This window comes from Anser cygnoides, chromosome 9, assembly GCF_040182565.1.
Source record: "Anser cygnoides isolate HZ-2024a breed goose chromosome 9, Taihu_goose_T2T_genome, whole genome shotgun sequence".
Taxonomy (NCBI): Eukaryota; Metazoa; Chordata; class Aves; order Anseriformes; family Anatidae; genus Anser; species Anser cygnoides.
In genome coordinates this window covers 2,562,982-2,583,183 of record NC_089881.1, presented here as the reverse complement: position 1 = coordinate 2,583,183, position 20,202 = coordinate 2,562,982, and the positions used below count along the sequence as shown (strand labels likewise).

The following is a 20,202-nucleotide window of genomic DNA, read 5'->3' as shown; positions in this document are numbered from 1 at the left end:
GAAGAAATAGGATTAAGTTATTGTATTATACAATGTTATTTCTTCATTTATACAGCATAAGTGGGATTCTCACAGTGCTGGATAGGAAAAAAAACAAAAGTAATTTTGCATGTAAGTCTCCTAAGTCATCAGTGAGATGATATTAATATTGTAGGAATTATATCATTTGTCGTAGGTAGAATGCTATAGAACTTCAAAGCACAGTTTCTTCAAGCATTTAACAAACTACAAATTCAGGCTTTTATTTTTTTCCACCCAGCTGTAATAACTACTCATAGCACTTCCCTAAAGAGAAATCTCTGTTCTCCATCCTTCACTGGGCGTGAGGTTAGAAGCTTCTGTTTGTTCCTGGTTTCAAAGCCCCATCCACTACATTCTGGGCAATATTCTCAAGTTCTTCCTGCTGACTGGGTCTTAGAAGACTCTTCAGTGCCCATAATAACCTTATTGTACCCTGAGGAGGTAAGAAGTCTTCTGGATGTTCCTTGTGAAATATGTTGTGCTTGCAAAACCTAGCACTCAGACCCTCAAAAGATGCACCCAGTTTTGCTGCTTACTCTTCTTGAGCACACAGTAAGCAGCTCAATAAACTCTTAGTTCATCTCCTTGCTTCTTCCTTATCCCATTTTTTTCATGTCATCTTTACCCCCAGGAGATGGAGAGGGAGGAGATGGAAAGGAGAGGGAGGTGTGTTTTCCAGCTGGAGAGAGTGACTTGCTGCTAATGAAAGTCATGTGACTTTAGGCCATTTTGTATTTTCTTTACCAATGAGTCTTGGGTGTGCAGAGCTCACAGCTTGCAGAACTCAGGGAAATTGATGCAGGTAGGTAGAGCTAAGTATCAAATCCAGTGTATGGGGCATTAACAAGAGGTATGACAAAGCTGAATTCCCCCTTGCCCTTGGGTAGTTCTATCACTTAATAGTTGCGTGATACTTCCACACCCAGGTCTCTATCTTTTTTGGCTTTCGTTGCTTCTTTACCATGTACCTCTGCAGGTCAATGTACTTAGTTTGAGACACTAAGTAACGCTGACTTTGCCTTGGACGAGCAGAACACAAGAGCGTGTTCATTGTCTTATTCCCTCAGTTATTTAATTCTGAGGTAGAAGTACTACCCTGATTGCCCCTGTACTCGGCTCTGGTGAGGCCGCACCTCGAGTACTGTGTTCAGTTTTGGGCCCCTCGCTACAGGAAGGACATGGACGTGCTCGAGCGAGTCCAGAGAAGGGCGACCAAGCTGGTGAGGGGTCTGGAGAACAAGTCTTACGAGGAGCGGCTGAGGGAGCTGGGCTTGTTCAGCCTGGAGAAGAGGAGGCTCAGGGGCGACCTTATCGCTCTCTACAGTTACCTTAAAGGAGGCTGTAAAGAGGTGGGGGTTGGTCTGTTCTCCTATGTGCCTGGTGACAGGACGAGGGGGAATGGGCAAAAGTTGCGACAGGGGAGTTTTAGGTTGGATGTTAGGAAGTACTTCTTTACCGAAAGGGTTATTAAGCATTGGAACGGGCTGCCCAGGGAGGTGGTGGAGTCACCATCCCTGGAGGTCTTTAAAAGACGTTTAGATGTAGAGCTTAGCGATATGGTTTAGTGGAGTACTTAGTGTTAGGTCGGAGGTTGGACTCAATGATCTTGAGGTCTCTTCCAACCTAGAAATCTGTGATACTGTGATACTGTTTGTGTTGGGGCTCATCTGCTCTGTGGATGTATGTGAGATGTTCCCCTGTGTCACTGTAGGGACCCCAGTTAAATCTTGGCTGTGTCTTGCAGCTAGATACAAGTGATTATATTGGGGCACTTAAATGCACACACACATTGCTTGATGCCTTCATGAGCTGTGAGACACAAATGTTGCTTGATGCCTTCATGAGCTGTGAGACACAAATGTTGCACAGGCACACGTTTGGTGGTCAGAGGAGTTGTAGCCAAGGTGGTGCACTGAGCCCATCTTGAACACCTAAGGACTTTAATGTAATATCAAGGTGTGCTTAGGGCTTATCACTTGTGTGGCTGCTGTAATCACACCAGATTGTATGATTACTGGAAGTCAGATTTCCATATATAGCCATGAAAATGGTTGTCAGAGTAGCTGGCTGACCTTTGAACACACTGCATTGTTCATGCACACCATAAAAACGTGTATTCCGGCAAGCTCTGTTTTTAATCTGTGCCTGTGTTGCTTAGTCAACTTGTCTAGAGCAAAGGGGCACAGGCTGAAATTATACCTGGTCCTGAATATTGCTTTGAAGATTTAAAATAAAATGTAAAGGGAAGAATGAAGCAAAAATGAGACTGGTGAAAAACTGCAATAGTAAATGCTGGTAAGGACTAATCTAGGTAGGTCTTAGTCCTGCAAGCATTTTTTAATGTGAATAAACCTCCTTAAGCGCTGAAGACTATTCATGAAGCAAATTCAAACATTTGAGTAATTTGGAGAGCATGTTAGATGATATATTCTTTGGGTATCTGGTGTTATTACATGGCAGCAATGACTGTTGTGGTTCTTTTCCTTGTGCACAACTTCTTCTAATAAAAATGAGTTGCCTGTATACATCTTGCCTGTATACGTAGGAGTTGGACTTGATGATCCATGTGGGTCCCGTCCAGCTCAGGTTATTCTGTGATTCTATGATCTTTTTGCTACTTGTTTCTAGCTTTCTCGACATTTACTGGGCAAACAGCTGACCAGTGATCACATTGTGGTATGCAAAGGGATATTGACACACAATCAAAACTGGTATTAGTCAGATCAAGTTGAATATTAATCAAGAGATCTAGATTACTAATGGAACCAGTTCTGCGTTACAGTCATGTCAAACCACTTAATTAAGGGATATTTAAGCATCTCTGTAGCTACACAACTAAAGAAGGGCTGTAAAATGAAACAGTAAGGGTGACTTCTGTTATCTGGTGTATTGTTTTGTGATAAATTGATTACGTGACTTCAGCTTTGATTCATACCAAAGGCAGTCATGATCTTCTGTACCTTACTATCTTTTTCAGTACTTCTAAATATAAATTACTTGATGAATTTCTGGATTTTTTTTTGCATATGTCTGTGCTTAGTTACAGCTGTTACATACAGATTTCTGAGGAGAAAAAAGGTAGTACATCACAATTGCTTATCAGTGAGGCTGGTATTGCTAAGCCTCAGCAATAAATTATGCATAAAGCAGGTTGTGTGCTTAATTCACTTAAAGTATATTTGCCCTTCAATCTTGTTAATAATCATTGGTAGGTTTCAGAATGGGCTGTTAAAAGCATTGATGTGCAGTAGAGCTGAAATATTAGGCCATGTGTTATCAACAAGATTATATCTACCTGAATGCCACTTTAAAGGATTTGTGTGAGCTTCAGGAACTAGCTGTTTCTTTTCTAACGAGATGTTTCCTCGTAGGTTTTTATGTTCCAGAATTTTTATGTTTTAGAATGCGTTTGTCTTGCTCGTTCATAAAGCCTTTCTTCTAGCTTCACATCTTCCGTTCTTCCATTTTTTTCCCTATGTGTCCTGCTATTTCTTTGTGTGAGTTCATCCCCTTATGACAAAGGCAAACGTGACTCTGTTCTTTCCTAACCGAAAGGTAGGTCAATGGAAAATAATACGAAATCCTCTATTCCTATTGACCTGAGTATTTTGCTTCTGCAACGTTTCTAGTCCCTTCAAGCTTGATGTATGGAACCAAGATATATTTGAAACTGCTGCGAGTTTAGCTATTATATAGCTGGCATCAGGACTTGGCTCTGATCCCACATCATCTCTTTTATTCTCCCCTTTGGTATCATGATGTAGGAAGTGAGAAAATAATTCATAACTGAATATAAACGTATATTTTGCTTTGCTTGTCATCATCTATATCAGCTATTCAATTTTGTGGGCCAGAATATTTTTTACATCCCAAACTAGCAAAATGTTATAACACGTGAATAAATTTAAGCCTTATCAATGATTTCATTGGTTTAAAAGAGTTATCATTTGCTTGGAATTGTATCCACAGATAACTACTTCACTAATTCAAGGCCTGTTGGACAACCCTTCTAAAAGCTTCTATCTTGCTCATCTTAATCATTGCTATCTATATATCTTCAACCTTTCGAATGAATTTCATTATCCTGTTATTGCTGTGTGTCTGCAGATATGTATCACTGAAAGTACATGGAAAATAAGTATCCTCTATAAGTTACAGTGTTGGGAACTCTGTAATGTTTTGGATAAAGTAAAATGCAGTTTCATCAACATTATCCAAAATGTACAAGTGGAAATGCCGTTGCAGTGGGAATTATTTTATATGGGAATTATTTGACTCTTCTTTCTAACCATTCTATTAAAAATGAGCCTGGCAAAATTTTAGTTGCCTCTCACGGTTTGGTCACACTATACGTTTCAGGCTGACTGTCACAGTTATTATGAAATGAGATGAAATGTTTCTAGAACAAGATGAAGTGTTAGCGTTTAAATTAGAATATATTATTAAGCTGTGCTAAAATCCTGTCTGGTTTGCATTCTTACAATGCCACCTAATGAAAGAACAAGGCTGCAAAATCACTTGCAAGTGCCTAACGTTACCTGCAAGTGACATGTTATCAACTGTTAGTGGGGAAACACTTCTGATGTCTCCTTTATTATGTGGTATAAAGCTTGCTAGAACATATTGGTTATATAGCTAAAAAGTATGCCCAGATAGTACAAGTGTTTAAAACTAATCTGAATCGGCATGGTATGACTGATAGGAGCTGAGGACAGATTGATTTGTGGCAGTCTTTCTTCCAACCCCCAAGATGCTTTTTGCTCATTTTTCCTGGTAATACTGGTTCCTTGGTTGCATTGACGAAATAGTGTTTTAGGAAGTAAATCTATAGTCGAGGAAACCCTTGAACGTAACAAAATAAGTAAAGGATTAATAGACTTGGAGATCACAATAAATCATTTTCGTGAGCTAGTTTGGACTCCCGCAAAACTCAGATGGCAGGCTTTTGCTGATGGATGCTGCAGGAAGTCTGGAACGCCAGAGTAAGCTATAACTTATGTTTAGAAGAGCTAGCTAGCCTTGAAGTCAAGATCTGACATGATGTCAAATCCATAAGCTATTCAAATAATTAGTACTCACTAATATAATATTTTATCTTCAGGGTTGTTTTTTTTTCTGGCTTAGATTAAGAACTCAGTTTGGCTACAGAAAAGTCTTAGCTATGTAACTAGGGCTTCTGAAATAAATTTTAAAGCCTAACCTAAAGCTGAACTATATTCTGAACCTAATTTCTGTAAATTTTATTTTACTTTTTTTCCAGATAATGGATGTTGCACATTAATAAACTGTGCAGAAGTAAATTGAGATTTAGGGCTAAACATTTATCACAGTATCACAGATTTCTAGGTTGGAAGAGACCTCAAGATCATCGAGTCCAACCTCCAATCTTAAGGTTTGTTGTGAACAGGAAGGAAAGGTTGCATTCTGTTGTCTTATTGCAAGTGCGTCATGCTGTTACCCTTCTTACCATCAAGCGGTACTGATGGATGCTCACTTAGTGTATTTTTTCAGTTTTATATTTTCAATCCTTGTAATGTACTTATAGCTCCAAAGAGTTGTCTTAGATTTGTACAAATGCAGGAGACATGCAAGTCTTACAGGATATGCTCAAACTTATCTGGCCAAATGGTATCTTCTCTGAAGCTGTCTCTGAACCATATGAATCCCGTGGCTGAGGTTTTGAATAATTTGGTTACACAACATTTGTAGAGAAATATCTTTTTTTCTCTTCCAAACATGATTTAAAATGACAGTTGGCAGCTACAACTGTACGTTTTCTTCTGGCCTGATTAAGAACAACAGTACCAGCAAATGAACTTTGTGTGCTCCAGATATTCTTCTAGTTGTACAGACAAAAGTGTTCACTCCGCCGTACTACTGGGCTGCTTTTATGCTCCGCGTTTCAGCAAGTGTGCCTCCTTAAGGCTGTGAGCTCACCAGTGGGTAGCATTTACTGTGAGCTCTGCAGAGACTGGAAGGTTTTGACATGCTGCCAGTCGCTTTTGCCATGTATTGTAGAAGACCAACCTTTTCTCTCTAGCTTGACCAATGAAAAAAGCAAAACAAAAATAACCTATGAATTTTCCATGACAGAAAATCCTGGCTTGCTTGTAGTATAGTAGCTGATCAGTCTAATCTTCTAATAATCTTTTGAACCATGTAGAGTTGAACGAGGAATTAGCAGGGAACAGAGGGCCATGTTGCCCTCTGATAATTATTGAAAACTTAAAAATACTCTGCTAACACAATGTGCTCCCATGCTGTTTAGTGACTGCAGTCAGCTACTGTCTAAAACACCAGTGGATGTAAACTGAATTACTGAGGAGAACAATATGCGTTTGTATTGTTACCCTTAATGATCTTCACATGATTAACTTCTGGGGTGACCTTAAAACTAAGTTAATTAGTTAGCGTCAGCCTGTGACTCTGGGCTGGATTTCCAGTATTTGCAGTGACCTGAGGCTCCTGCTTGGAGCACTGCAGAGAGCAGGGCATACTGTAGGGTGAGGGCAGGGCTGTCCTGGCGAGTGCTACGTTGACCGTGCCAAGAGCTCTGTCCCCTTCTGCCTCGTAGGCTTGTTCACTGATAGCTTTGTTCATAATTTTGCTTTTGAACTTAGGTGCTAACTAAATGCTGTTTTCACACTTAGAGAAGAGAAAAATGATTAGTGATGTTCCAGTTGGCTTAAGAAAAAGATATATTTTCTTAAGTTATAGGTAGCATGGAGAGATAAATTCCTTAGCAAATAACAATGAGTAAGGTGTGTCCTACCTCTTAAACAGCACCAAATCTGGAGGAAATAGAGGCTTGGGAAAAGAAATGACGGCCTTGCAAGACGTTGTGAAAACATCAGTAGCATTATTAACAGATTAAACAGGTAAGGTGAGTGTGCTTTGATTGTAGTAGTTGAAATGCAAGATCCAGCGAACTCAGAAAAACTGAAGCACGTATGTAATCTGTGAAATTGTAACTGGCTAAGAGTAAAATAATTTTGGTTATGAGATGGGTAATGACAGTTGCTGGGCTGGAAGCAGGTAGATAGTGTAGAGCTGTGCTACTTGCTGCACTTTAATGTTTCTGATTACTTCTGCTTCCTTGCTGTAAATAAGATAGATCAGAGTGAAGTTGCAACTATTGGACTGTAATAGGACTATCCCTTTCAGAAATGTAATACTTAAGTTGTAGTTTAGGGGGAGACCAGAAGATGGTGAGTCAGTGACTTTAACACTATCAGTTCTCAGACTCTGCCTGAGCTTTCCGCGACAATTGAAGATGTTCCCTGACTTGTGATTCATGGAGTTGAGAACTTATGTGAGGATCTGATTAATTTTGAAACAAATTTCTAGTCCTTTTGGTTATAAAGAAAGCTTAAAAAGTTAATGAGAGTAATGTGAAATGTCTGAAAACAGAAGGCAGATGTCATTCTAGATTAATAATTTTAAAATCCTTTGTCATTTCATAGTTTTTTAATAGATTAGGCTATGACTCATGATTGCTTTTTGAAAGTTTGGGATTGTGATTATTGCTTCTGGTTAATTTTTCTGGTTAGTAATGAACTATCAGTGCTATAATTTAATAAACAAATGGAGGAATAATTAAAGCATAACCGTAAGTTGTAAATCTTATTTGTAGAGTACTGGAGCACCCAGAAAGCTTTTCTGTCAAATGAGATTCCCATCAGCAAATCCTGAGTTCCGAGCGTGTGTTTGGCTGTGTCATAGCCAAAGTTCGTACTGATGCAGTTTCTTCAGTAAGAATTTCAGCATTTCTTTCCTAACCAAAATATAAATATATAGAATGTTTATGCAGGAATTTGGTATAAAATAATGCCATTTTTATTCATAATTTTAGCTCTGTGTTAGCAAAAGCTGTGTGTACATAAACCTAGCCAGAAAAAGGAGGAGATTAAGTATCATTTGCTGGTGTCTTTCAACTCAATTCCTTTTGCTGTTGTAAACTTGATATGTAATGTCAGCCAAGGCACAAAAGAATGACTTCAGGATAGAGTGCCTGAATTAACATGCTTCTGTTAGTGTAGCCTTTCCACTTATATTTTAGTGAGGTTTGCTTTAGTGAAATGTGAAAGTAAAAGCAAATTTAGATTTAAAAAATTACTTTTCACAGCAGTGACTGGTAATCAAATGGGTTTTATCACAAGCTGTTTCCTAATTTCTCATCAAATTTTCTGTATGTTAATGATAGACGTTTTCCATGTAACATGCATTTGCGTGGTGAAGCTGCTGTGATGCTTTGGTCCAAGGAGGTATGCGCCTTGCTATGGTTTCTGGGTTCAGCAGTGTTTCTGGGTTTGGCACCCCATGCGGTGGGGGCTGTGTTTGTTGGCTCAGCCCAGGTTGTCTCCTCGTTCTTGGTGGCAGCCTGTGAGGCACCAGCTTCCCTCTCCAAAGTTTGGGTTTGACTTGATGTTAATCATTGCAGCTTTTTTTTCTTCTGCCCGTGGCCAGGTGTGTTCTGAGTTCTCAGCACAGTTCTTCTCTCTGGTTAGTACCTCTGCCTAGATGTTCTTGCCATACGCTGCCATTTTGTTCATCTCCTAATTGCAAAGCATTTATTTTGGCCTTCCAGAAGAGTGCATTTACCTGGTGGGTTACCAGGTAGATGCACTGAAATGCTGTGAGTGGAGACGTTTCCATGGGTGAGACCAGTGGATATAGGGACGAGGTCAGATATGTGAGGTGGTGATGCAGAAAGGGCGGAGCACAAGGGGTGCATTGGCTGGGCCCTGCGGAGGCGCTTTGGGAAGGAGGGTCTGGCACACGTGTGTGCAGGGAAGCCAAGCAGCTAGTTGGCATGGGACATGGGTTTCAGTACAATGAACTGCTTTTTGGAGAGCACCAAATGATCCATCCGTGGGGCTGATGTGGGTGGTATCGCTGGAGATAACAGAGAAGGTCATAATGTGTGAAATAGTATATTGAATGGATTGAACTTCTTGAAAGAAGGACATACATGGTTTCTGTTCAGGGATCAGTCAAATGCTTTTGGGGCCAGTGTAAACATTATGGTGTTTATGCTTTCTAAACAGTAAACAGGATAGTATGTATACAAGTGAAGTGACTTCTTCCACCAAGTCACCTTAATCTAGCCTGACCCAAGTGTGAACTCCTGGAACCTTGCTGATCAACTTGAAGCTAGCTCTGTAATCACCTATTACTTGAAATACAGACGTTGCCACCTCTAAAATAGAAAAATTAGATGTTTGCTTTCTAAACAGTGCCTTTAAATGTTTATTTTTTTTATTTAAAAAAAAACAAACAACGCCTTTAAACTTGGATAATAAGATGATCTGATGGGGTCACCTCATTTAAGTTAACGTTACTTTGAGTTACAATGGGCAGGCTTGGGAGTGTTCTTGAGTCGAGGAAAACATATTAATGCTCAAAGTGAATAAAATTCTTCATTACAAATGCATGTGATTGTAAATGTGGATAGTAGTTGCCCTACTTGTAACTAAGGTATGTATTTGAAGCACCCAAGTGGAAATGGGTTCCTATAACTGTAAGCCATACAGCTTCTCAGATACAGGCTGCAAGTTTCAAGAGTTTTATACCAGGACTTCCAGATTTCCTTTGTGACCACTGGTTTTAACTGTATCAGTAAAAGGTAAAAATTATTCAAGGCTTTTGATAGTATGGTGGATGCTAAAGCAGCACAAAAAATGATTGAAATTGGGAAGGTTAATACCACACCAGCAAAGATCACATGTATTACAGTCCCAGTGGTTTCTACAAATGTGAACTTTCTAATATGCTGGAGGGGACAATTGTTCTAGAATTTATTCAACAAAAGGTCTTCTACGTGAGCTCCTGTTTCCATGGCTGCTCTCTAGTCCCAGTTCTCTTGTCACTGCTCCTGCCTGTTTTTCCATGTCCTTGTTATGGTATGCAGATTTTGTCACTGGATGCAAGAGTTTCTTATTTGAAAATCCAAATATTTTACTTAAAAATCCCATAGTGAATGCCTCAATGATTGTCCATGCATATAGTGAGATATGTAACTGAGTCCTTGAGGAACGTTCGTGATTACAATAACCACATCACTGATACAGCAGCACTAAACAAGAGCTGATTGCTCCAATCTTGGAAGAAATACCATGCCAGTTGCAATGTGGATAGTTGCAATGTTTGTTTATAAAGTCCTTGTGTCTTTTGTAATCTTCTCCCAATTAAATATTTGTGTTGGTGAGGAATGAAAGAAATATTTAGAAGTGTTTGAAATTGATCAAGAAGGATGTTTAGATAGCATCAAAGGTAGTTCAGATTTATGGTTTGAGTGCACGCAAATTCCTACCCTACTTTCATTTTCCTTACGTGCCTGTGCTTTTCCTGGCAAAGCTAGAGTACTATGTGTATGGTGTTAATGAACTTTCACCAAGACAAAGGTTATGCATAATAAAATCAATAATATGTGCCACTTGAGCAGATTCACTGTATCCGACCTTCAGTTTGGATCAGAGTTCTTTGAATTTAATCACGTCAGAGATTCTGTAGGGAAACTCTATTATTCAAGTCCCTTAATTTGTTGCTTATTATGACACAACTGTTTAGTATTTTGTATTGTATACTAAGATTCTCTTCTTGCTAATTTGTTGGAAAGCTGATATATTTGTATTACATACAAGATGCAGACAGTTCAAAATTCCTCATCTGGAAGCTTTCATTAAGCAAAATGTAAGGTGCAGTTCTTGTATTTTCTCAAAACTGTGATGACTTTGCTTTAGATTAAAGGATGTCTTGTTTTTGTATTAAAAACCGAAGTATTGTCTCTTATCAAGGGACCTGTGGAAAAAAAAATCTGTATTTCTAATACTGATGTGCTTCTTCTTTTCAAGTCCTAAACCAAAAACTGCTTGTTGCATGGATGCAGTGTTGTGCATACTTTTTTTTTTTTCCATCTGGAAGTGGTTTGTTAGGAGGTGCGGAGCCCAGGGTACTCTGTATTACCAATATACACAGATTTAACTTTGCTGTTCTGTGCTACTTGCACAATCGAATGGCAACTAGTGTGTTCTGAGTTACTTTATCTTATAAACATTAGCAAATACCACTAATGTGAGGAAAATACTCATTAATGCACACAGCTCTGCAGGGCTAGTGGTATTGATTTGCGTTATCCCAGTATCCCAGTTTCCCAGAAATGTCGTTGTTTCAGGTAGTTGAGATTTGCTGGTGGTGACGATGTGCTCATTAATACCACAGTTTGCAGCAGTAACGCAGGTGAGGCAAAGGGAAGCAGAGTGGTGGCCTGTGACCTGCTGTGGGACTCGGAAGACCGGGAATGGCCGACCTTCGCTCTTGGCCTTCGGAACTGGAGGGGGAAGGTGCTTGGCGGCTGCAAAGAGCAATTACAGAGCTGGATTTTGCCTGCCATTTGCTATCCTAGACAACGACATGCTTCATCCAAGTGAAATGGAAGACTACAGCCTGAAAGAAATCTTGACGCAACACACTGAAGAGGGGATTTTAAGGAGTTTTATAAATCAGGCTAAATGTGGGGTAATGTTGGCTGAGATGAGCAGACGTTGCTTTGCCTGTGGGTATGAGGTAGACACAATTCAAGTTCCTGTTCCAAAGCACAGAGGGGATAAAAACACTCCCAATTCTCTGCTGGATGTAGATGAAACTTGAACTTCTAGGAAAAATAATAAATTAACAAGACCAAAACAGGTCCAGCGTGGCCTGGCTGAATTTGCCCAAATGGTTTATGTTGCTAAACTGCTAACAGTTGAGGTTTCCAGAATGTAGTAGGCAAGGTATTTCTGTGAACTCTGCACATAATAGCTCTATTTCAAAATCAGTGACATAGAGGTAGTCCTTCTGGCATAGGTAAGCTTTCCTTTGATTTTCTTTTTATTAGTAATGCTGAGTGCAACAATACAAAGCACAGTTAGGCTGAGAGCATGTTGAATGATGCATGTGAATGGAACTGCATGAAACTGATACTATCGATGAATTTGCATGGCTATTCTGTATACTCAGCAGCCAGGGAAGCTGGAGGCATTTTGTTTGGATGAACAGGTAGCTTTCTAAACTAAACATCTATCTGTTTATAATAGAATTGTTCTTCATCCTGACATAAGTCTCACAAAATTATTCTGTTAAGTGAAATTATTATTTATTTATACTGTAATAAGTGGTTTTGGATCAGGCCCATGACCTGTCTAAAAGCTAAATATATCAGCTTATTGTTTTGCTATTTATTCTTGAGTCACCCATGTTTATCTTAAAGGCATAGTAGAAAATGTTGATTTTACTGTTGACCAGATTTACTGTACTATGTTGAATAAATTCCTATAGAGTGAGTAATTAACTTGAGTGCAAGTATTCTAGTCCTCCTTACATAAAATGCATATTTCATTGATATAGAATTTCTCTGGCTGGTTTGATAGCTCTACTCTAGCAAAGACTAGTATGTACAGTTCTGGGAGAAGTTTAAAAGTATCATCTGCTCCCTGTTAAATTGTACCTTGTTCACTGCCTAATGCTGTGCCTAGAAGAGTGAGGAAAATTCTGTGGAGTATCAGTTTATATGTTGAAAAATGACACTTTTTCACTGTTACCATCTAACTTTGAGTAATTACTAAATACTTCTGCTGGTCATAAGTATATCCATTTATGGATACATTTTAGCCATGTTTATAAGCTCAGGATGAAACTCGCATGCGCCGACTCTTTAAGATAGTGAAGCTTCACCCTGACCGTATGATATTTAAGGAACTGTTTTGCTTTGTTATACTTCTAATTGGTTGCAGTGCATAATTCCTTGATTTAATGCAACAAAATGGAATGTTAAAATGCACTTTGCAGTTCACATTACTCTGTTAGTAACTGTACCTAATACTGTAATTGTACCCTGCCTCCTTTTTTTTTTTCTTTTTTTTAAATAGCAACACACTTCAGGAGCTGCAGTCTTTATTTTATATGTATGCACATGTTATGTTGATAGAGCTAATTACTTTGACCTTTCAGTCATCTCCTGTTTCAAAGTTATATTGGCATCCTCCTTGCTGCATTAGGTGTCTGTTTGTATATATACAAACAAAGATATGTATATTTCTTTCTTTATCAGACCCAGTGCTGATAGCTCGTCATTCTACAGGTATTTTCGATTCCTTCATTCTACCTTTAGAGGACTATTCTATTCCACAGTTAAGAACTCTTTCACTTTAGATAACATGATGCGTAATTCTACCCTCTTTGTCTTGTGCAGCTTTTTCACTGATATGGGAAAAATAATTTGTCCTTTCATGTTGTTAAAGAATTGCTGTAGTTGGCCTCTAATCATCACCTATATATGGAGGTCAAGAATAATTGTAGCGTAAGAAAAAAGATCTTTCAATGTAGCATTAAAAAAAAAAAAGTTGGGCAGGAGTTTTATGTTCTTGAAAAGGCAACAGAAATGTGTGTATGTATCCGTATATTAATATAGAGCCAAAATTCTGTGTATCAATGGTAGTTAGTTCCAATGATTACTGTTTCTGTAATATACAAGTCTTTGCTAATGTTTAATTAGCTTTTTCTCAGTTACAATATAGCATTATTTTCTGTCCCTACTGAATATGGAGAATATCTCATGCACATCCTCATTGTAAAGTTCCTTTTGTATCTCTTATACGTGGTAAAGCATTAATTTCTCTCTGAAACAGGTTAGAGCTTCTAGTTTAATCTGACAATGGCTTAAATGTAGTGGGATGTTTTTGTTCTGTTTTTTTTCTTGTTTCTTTGTTTTGTCTTTGCATTAAACTGTCTATCAGTTTGAGTCAAAGCTTGGTAAGAGAAGTCAAATGTTAATGTTTTGTAATTGTAGGTAGTACATACCAATAACTAATCATTGATATCAAAGTGGTAATTCTTCTGCACAACCTGTATTTGACAATTATGCTAGGTTGGCTGTCATTAGAAACAACAAATTGAAGGATGATGCAGAGAGCGAGTGGTATTTGCACCAGGAAGGAGGAGGTGTGTCTCTAGTACCAGACAAAAAGAACAGCAACAAAAGAAAATAAGCTCTTGAGTCAGCATTTGTAACATCCATTGTAGTTGCGGAAGCAGCTGCAGCACGAAAACAGGGCAAATAGAATTTGAAATGAAGCTGAAACAGAAATTGCCAGTTGCCTGCAGGGATGGAGGAAACCATTGGGGCTGATTGCCAATCAGTCGCTCTGGTTTTTTTTCTGACAGCCTTGATAAGAGGTCAAAAAAGAGACAGGAACTTCTGTTTGGCCTGCTTACTGTATCCCTGGCTGTTGATCAGCTGCAAATACTCTTCCACGCACAAAGAAATACCACAATGATACCAACAGTAGTTTCCATTAGTGTTGGATGCGGAACATTTCCAGGAGACTCCAGTGAATTGTCTTCAGATACAAAAAGCCTTCCAGGTGTAGAAGGCAGGCTAGGGATGGATGAATAATGTCAGTTCATGGTAAGAATACTGGCTAGGATTTAAAAGAGGATCAAGCGTACTTTCTCAGCATAAAAACAGTGTTTGTAGCTACCCTGTCCTGGGGCAGCAGATGATGATTTAATATCACTACAGGCTACAGAAAATCTTAATGTTGCATGAACACCATCAGGTTACAGAGAAACATGTTATCTGTAAATGAACTTATGTTGTTATCAGCAGGCGAGCATGGTTCCAACTGACACGTACTTTTGTAGGCTTGATGTTAAATCTTGTCAGCCTTGGGTGGTGATACATGTGTGCAAGGTATTTATTAGCCTAGATGAGAAGTTTGTGTATTGAAACTGTCTGCAAGGTCTAAAAATTTTAGACATTTGTCTCTGCTTGCTCAAACTAGATCTCTTCTGAATGCCACAACCATAATTGCAGCACTTCTGCCATTTAATTGACCAGCTAATTTACACAGTAATTATATAATAGGGTATTTAAGAGTGTCTCTCTAAAGCAGAGGTATTAGCTTTATTTATCTGCTTCATTCAAGAACAGATGTGTCTACTGTGGTCCTGAAATAACCAGTGTCTTTGGAAATCCAAGACTGCTATTTTCTGGTATAGATTATGGTGGGAGATCTAAGTTATGAGACATAAAAGATAAGTGAAACTAATTACATTTCAACTTCTGAAAATTTGTCTTTAATAAAATCTGATTCAGGGTAATGATAAGTAGTTTAAAACATTAACAGTATGAGGGAAGTATTGCTGTCTTTTGTACCTTGGTGGCCTAATATTTCATTTAGGCTTTGACATCCTGTTTTCATATTTCAAAGGAGTGTCTTCTATGTCTCTGCAGCTTCAGGCCTTTTCATTTTCTTAATAATTTAGATTTAAACGTTTATTTTTTCATTTTTCCCACAATCCATTCTTTCTTTATTTTAATCAGGTTTCTGTACTTCCAGAAATGTCTGTGTGTAAAGTCTTTTTTTTTTTTTTGAGTATGAAGCCTGGTACACGCTGCTAGTAAGCTTAGCAAAATGGATGAGTAGGATTTTAAATCTAGTACTTAAAGAAGATCGAGTGACACGAAGGAAAAAGACTTAACTCACCACCCACATTCAAGGCCATATCCTGTGTGAACCACAAGAGCAGTTCCAGTGAAGACAGAGAAAATACTAACATAAATGAAGTAGGCAGGATTTAATTGAAATAACACACTTGGTTAAGAACTTTTTTTAATCTAGCATCATAGAAGATAACTAAACTACTATGGGTATACCTTAGAAGAAGCAGAAACTCGCTCAGATGAGACTCAGCTGGGTGTTACATGGGACTTACTCGCTCCCTGTATCTTAGACAAGTGTAAGTGTAGATGAAGTGCTTGTGCTGCAGTTAGGGCCCAAGTAAGCATTTTACTTTTGTACTTTGTGACAGTCACTGTTGTGACAAATGTTTTCTTGTGTTACTTTCTTGCATGGTTTGGCAAACCAGCTGCTACCTTAAAGGGTTTTACCGTGTCTCTTGATACTTTTTTTCCTTAAAACCATGGGCTGCACTTGAAGTTTGTTGTACCAGAACCTCAACTTCCAAGTCATTTTCTTTTTGAAGGAAGTGTCTAGCTCTGGTTACAGATGAGCACAGACTTCAAAACATAAACCCCAGAGAACATGATTTTGAAATCAGGAGACACTTCAGCGGCTACTGACATGAGGCCATGGTACACCTAGTTGTTGCTGACCATAGTGGGTAACGGTGTAGTGCTGTTGTGTTCTTTTTTTGGTGGAGAATTAGTTGTGTATGGCAGATCTGAATATCTTTATTGTGAATAAAGAATAAACTGTCCATCAGGAATATTTTTCTTGCTCTTAAGCAAAACCGCTACATCGGAAACAACTAAACCAGAAGGGAAAAATTATGTAACTGAACAACTTTGATGAAAATACTAATTGAGATGTATTTTTGTCCGTTTTTATTTATAAAATAAAAGCAAAGATGAAACTCTGGTAGCCACAGCACCATCTGTGGCATGCTGTCTACAAGCAGAGTGTTGCGTGCAGCTTCACGATACTACGATGGGTGCAATAGCAGGCTTACTTCGTACACACAAAGGGTGTGTGCGTGGTGGCAAAAGACAAATGCCAATAGAACCTTGCATATTGAGACAGCTGAGCATAACCTCTTCATGAATTTGTACTGCCTAACAAAGGGCTGAATCATCCTGTTATAAAACCATGGGCAAAGTCTGGATAAGAGGGAACGGGCAACCACGTGCCATGGGGGGTTAATATCAGCCCTGTGGAAGGTGTCTTCTGTTTTGGTTGGCTTTCTGCATGAAGTTGGTTGGAGAAAGTATATTCATATTGAGATTCCAGTCATTGTGCTGAGTAAAGGCCTCTTATTTCACTCTTCAAGAGTGTTAGGAGGCAATAGGTTTGTCAGGGGATGGTAACTTTTGCAGCAGCTGGGGAAAGATGCATCAGTGTTCACCCACTGTTAAGTGTAAACGTGAATGTGTCCCACTGAGGCTTCCTGCTGTGCAAGTGCTTGGTGCTTGCAGGACTAAATTCCAATACTAACCACTAATTGGCAATGATGCTGCATTGCACATAGAAATTATTTTTTCTAAAATCTGTTGAAGTATGAGGTGACGATATTGATGTTGGAAAATTGCTCATGTGGTGGAGGTTAACTCAGTTATTCTAGGTGAATGAAAACATCGCACATATGCAATTGGAGTCGCTGTTGTAAGTTCTCAGTTGCTATTACAGGGAAGAATTGCTGGGTATTTAAATATGCTTTCAAGTGTTGTTTGTAATGTTGTGTCAGGCCTGGCGGTGCCATATAGGTCTGATACCTGGTACTAAAAAGATCAGTAACTTGTATTAGTATGTATTCGGAACTGATGCCATGTAACATCTCGTTAATTATTGTTAGGTGTAAGCAACTGAGGACGACGCTTCTTGCTGTCAGAACATGGAGAACAACGTAACTACTATCTCTCGAGAAGAGCTTGATGAACTAAGAGAAGCATTCGATAAGATAGGTATGTTTTGGATAAGAAGATAATAAGGATGCCAATAACACTGCAGAGCCATGTAGGTTTTTGTGGACAAAGTCTTTATGGATCACTTTGGTTTAATAGGGCTATGTTTTCTTTCTGTTGCAAATAATAGCTAAGAAACTAAGAATGCTTATTTAAAACCACTTGTTTTCGATGCAACTGTGTTTCTTCACTTCTTTCAACTTCAGCAATGGAAACAGGTAAAATAACATAAATAATACAACTGTCCAGCTCAAAAATTAATGTATTTGCAGCATAATACATCTCAAAAATCAGTTATTGGAACTCCTTAAATCTCAACAAAATTTTGTTGTGATAAAACTTAAATTATTAAATGTTCTCATGTTTATTGTTGACCTAGATAATTGACTCTTTCTTCTTTACTTGCAAACTTAAAGTAAAAACTAGTAACTTGTCTTTCAGTTTGTTGGATGTAACTTTACATTTTAACTAAGCTAAACTTGGAGACTTTCTGATCTTGCCTTTAAAGCTAGCAGATGCTAATAATTTAACTCAATGATTTTTTATGTTTGACAGGATGTTTTCAGATTAATCTGAGCGTAAACAGAAATAGCGAGAAATTAGTTAGTGAGCTACTAACCCTTATTTCCAGATTGCAATAAACTTGTGCACACTGAAGTTCACATCTGCTTTATGTCTTGTTTTCCACAGTTCTGAGGGGGTGATGTGTAACTGTGCAGCTCAGCAAAGCAATTGAGCGTATTTGTAATTACTCATAATGGGATAGCAGGGTCATTTCACAGTAATTCAAAATAATTTTGAGTGCAAGCCTTAAACTCCAGAATCACAGAAGAATTTTTCTTTAATAACAGCTACTTATATATCTGTATTTTGTGTTGGTTCTGATAGCTGAAGGACCCAGCAGACGGACACTCCTCTTTGCCTTGCCTTTCCCCCCTCTACTGTTCATATGCTTTTATTTTTATGCTAGTAATAGAGCAAAAGCACTTTGAAAAACAAAAGAATGACAACAACAAAACAGTTGTCTCAACAGCAGCTGAAATGCAGTGTCAGTACCTGCAAAATAATATACTTGAAGAGAAAATAATCCTACTTGCACAAACAGGTGAAAAGCTTGTTTTGGGGTTAAGGCATGGTAATCACTGTAGATGAAAATTATGGAACAGCTTCAGCCAAGAAGAGTCCTAAATGTTAGGACTCTCCAACTCAGTAAAGAGACTGTTGTGAAGCTGTATATTAGAAATCTGTAACACCGTGTGTTAAGGTGAACAGGAAATTGCTTGGTTTCTGTCAATACATGTGTCAAGTGATGCTCAGTAAAGGGTCAGGAAGCTTAAACCAAAAAGCAATAATATTTATTCATGGCAAATAAAACTGTGAACTCATTGTTTTAGTATGTTTTGAAACAAAAAAAGGCTAGAAATGCTAAAGGAATAAGATGTGTCCATGGTTAATAATTAATCAGTTTGTATAGAACAATCATCTTGATGTAGTCTAGCTCAAGGTGGCTATAGCTTCCAGGAGCTGGAATGACAGACCAAAGAAAAGACCACTGCATACACGTATCAGTCCAGTGAGTAGTAGCCTATCTTACCAGCCGCCAATAGTGTTTTGGTACAGCTTTTCTATTTGTTTGTTTTTCACCATCTTCTTTCTGCTCACTGAAAAAGCACTTTCCTTCTTCTAATATGCTTTCTGTAAAGCATCAAAATTAAACATCATCTAGGTTTTCTTCTTTTTCCATCTTTTCATTCTCAATGTTTTTGTGAATAAATTGCTTGCAGCTGCATTGATAAACTGCAAGAAAAGCAATGTCTTTGTCTCTGCTTGTCACCGTGGAAACTTACCTCAGTGAAAGATGAGCCCAGCGAACTAACATAGCTGGTAATCTGAGTGAGATTGTGAGCATGTCCTCTGCTCTTGTCCTCTGCTCTCATGTTTTAGACCATCACTGTTATTACGTGTGTTGTTACGTGTCTGACAGGTAAGCCAGACAATGGATGGATTAATTTGTGTACAAGCATAAAGTTTCACTGTGCAGTGATCTGTGAATTGTTGGTAGTATACAAAACATAAAAAGACAGTAACCTTTATTTTTTTGTCCTTCCATCAGCAGTGAAATGTGGCTTCTTTACGAAGCTGTACAGATGCTGTGTAGTATGGATTACAGGGAAATTAATGAATAGCAATTAATTATGGCTAGAGATGAAAGTGTATTTTTTTACTTGTCCTTCTATAATGTGATATGTGTTCATTCACTCTGGTATTACTGGCAGAGTTCTGATATCAGAAAAAAGCGTGGAGAGAAGTCTTTTAACCAATAAACCTGAAAAACAAAGTGGGAGCACATTGGCATGTTACAAGAGTGACCAGGTCACCTTATTCTGTTTCTGACTCGTGTCAATTCAATTCTTATAGTTTCTGCTATGTTGTTGTGGTGTTCATCAAGAGTAACACAAATTAGACTGAGTCAGTCTTGCATTAAGTTATTTTTATGAGCTATACCCATTCACTTCACAACTGTGGAGCTATACGACACCTCATGTTGAGAAAAGCTTTCTGATCCTCTGTTGCACGTGGACATTCCTGATGTGGTCTTGGGAGTCCACCGTAAATAAAGGTATCAGTACAAATTGCTACCAACAGAGCTAGCTAATAGATTAAGAAATGTCACCTTTAATAAACAGATGCAGATCATCCTGGATTTATTCTTCACAGTT

The 20,202-nt window shown here is 38.4% G+C and overlaps 1 protein-coding gene across 3 annotated transcripts in view; it reads left to right on the top strand.

The window, feature by feature from the left end:
* PLS1 (plastin 1) overlaps positions 1-20,202 on the top strand; it is a 41,024-nt gene that overhangs the window by 759 nt on the left and 20,063 nt on the right. For all 3 annotated transcript variants that reach the window (XM_048062915.2, XM_048062919.2, XM_048062916.2), the window contains exon 2: positions 17,374-17,482. In XM_048062915.2, coding sequence (XP_047918872.1) covers positions 17,413-17,482 — 70 coding nt within the window. In that variant the 5' untranslated portion in view covers positions 17,374-17,412. The remainder of the gene's footprint in view (positions 1-17,373; positions 17,483-20,202) is intronic.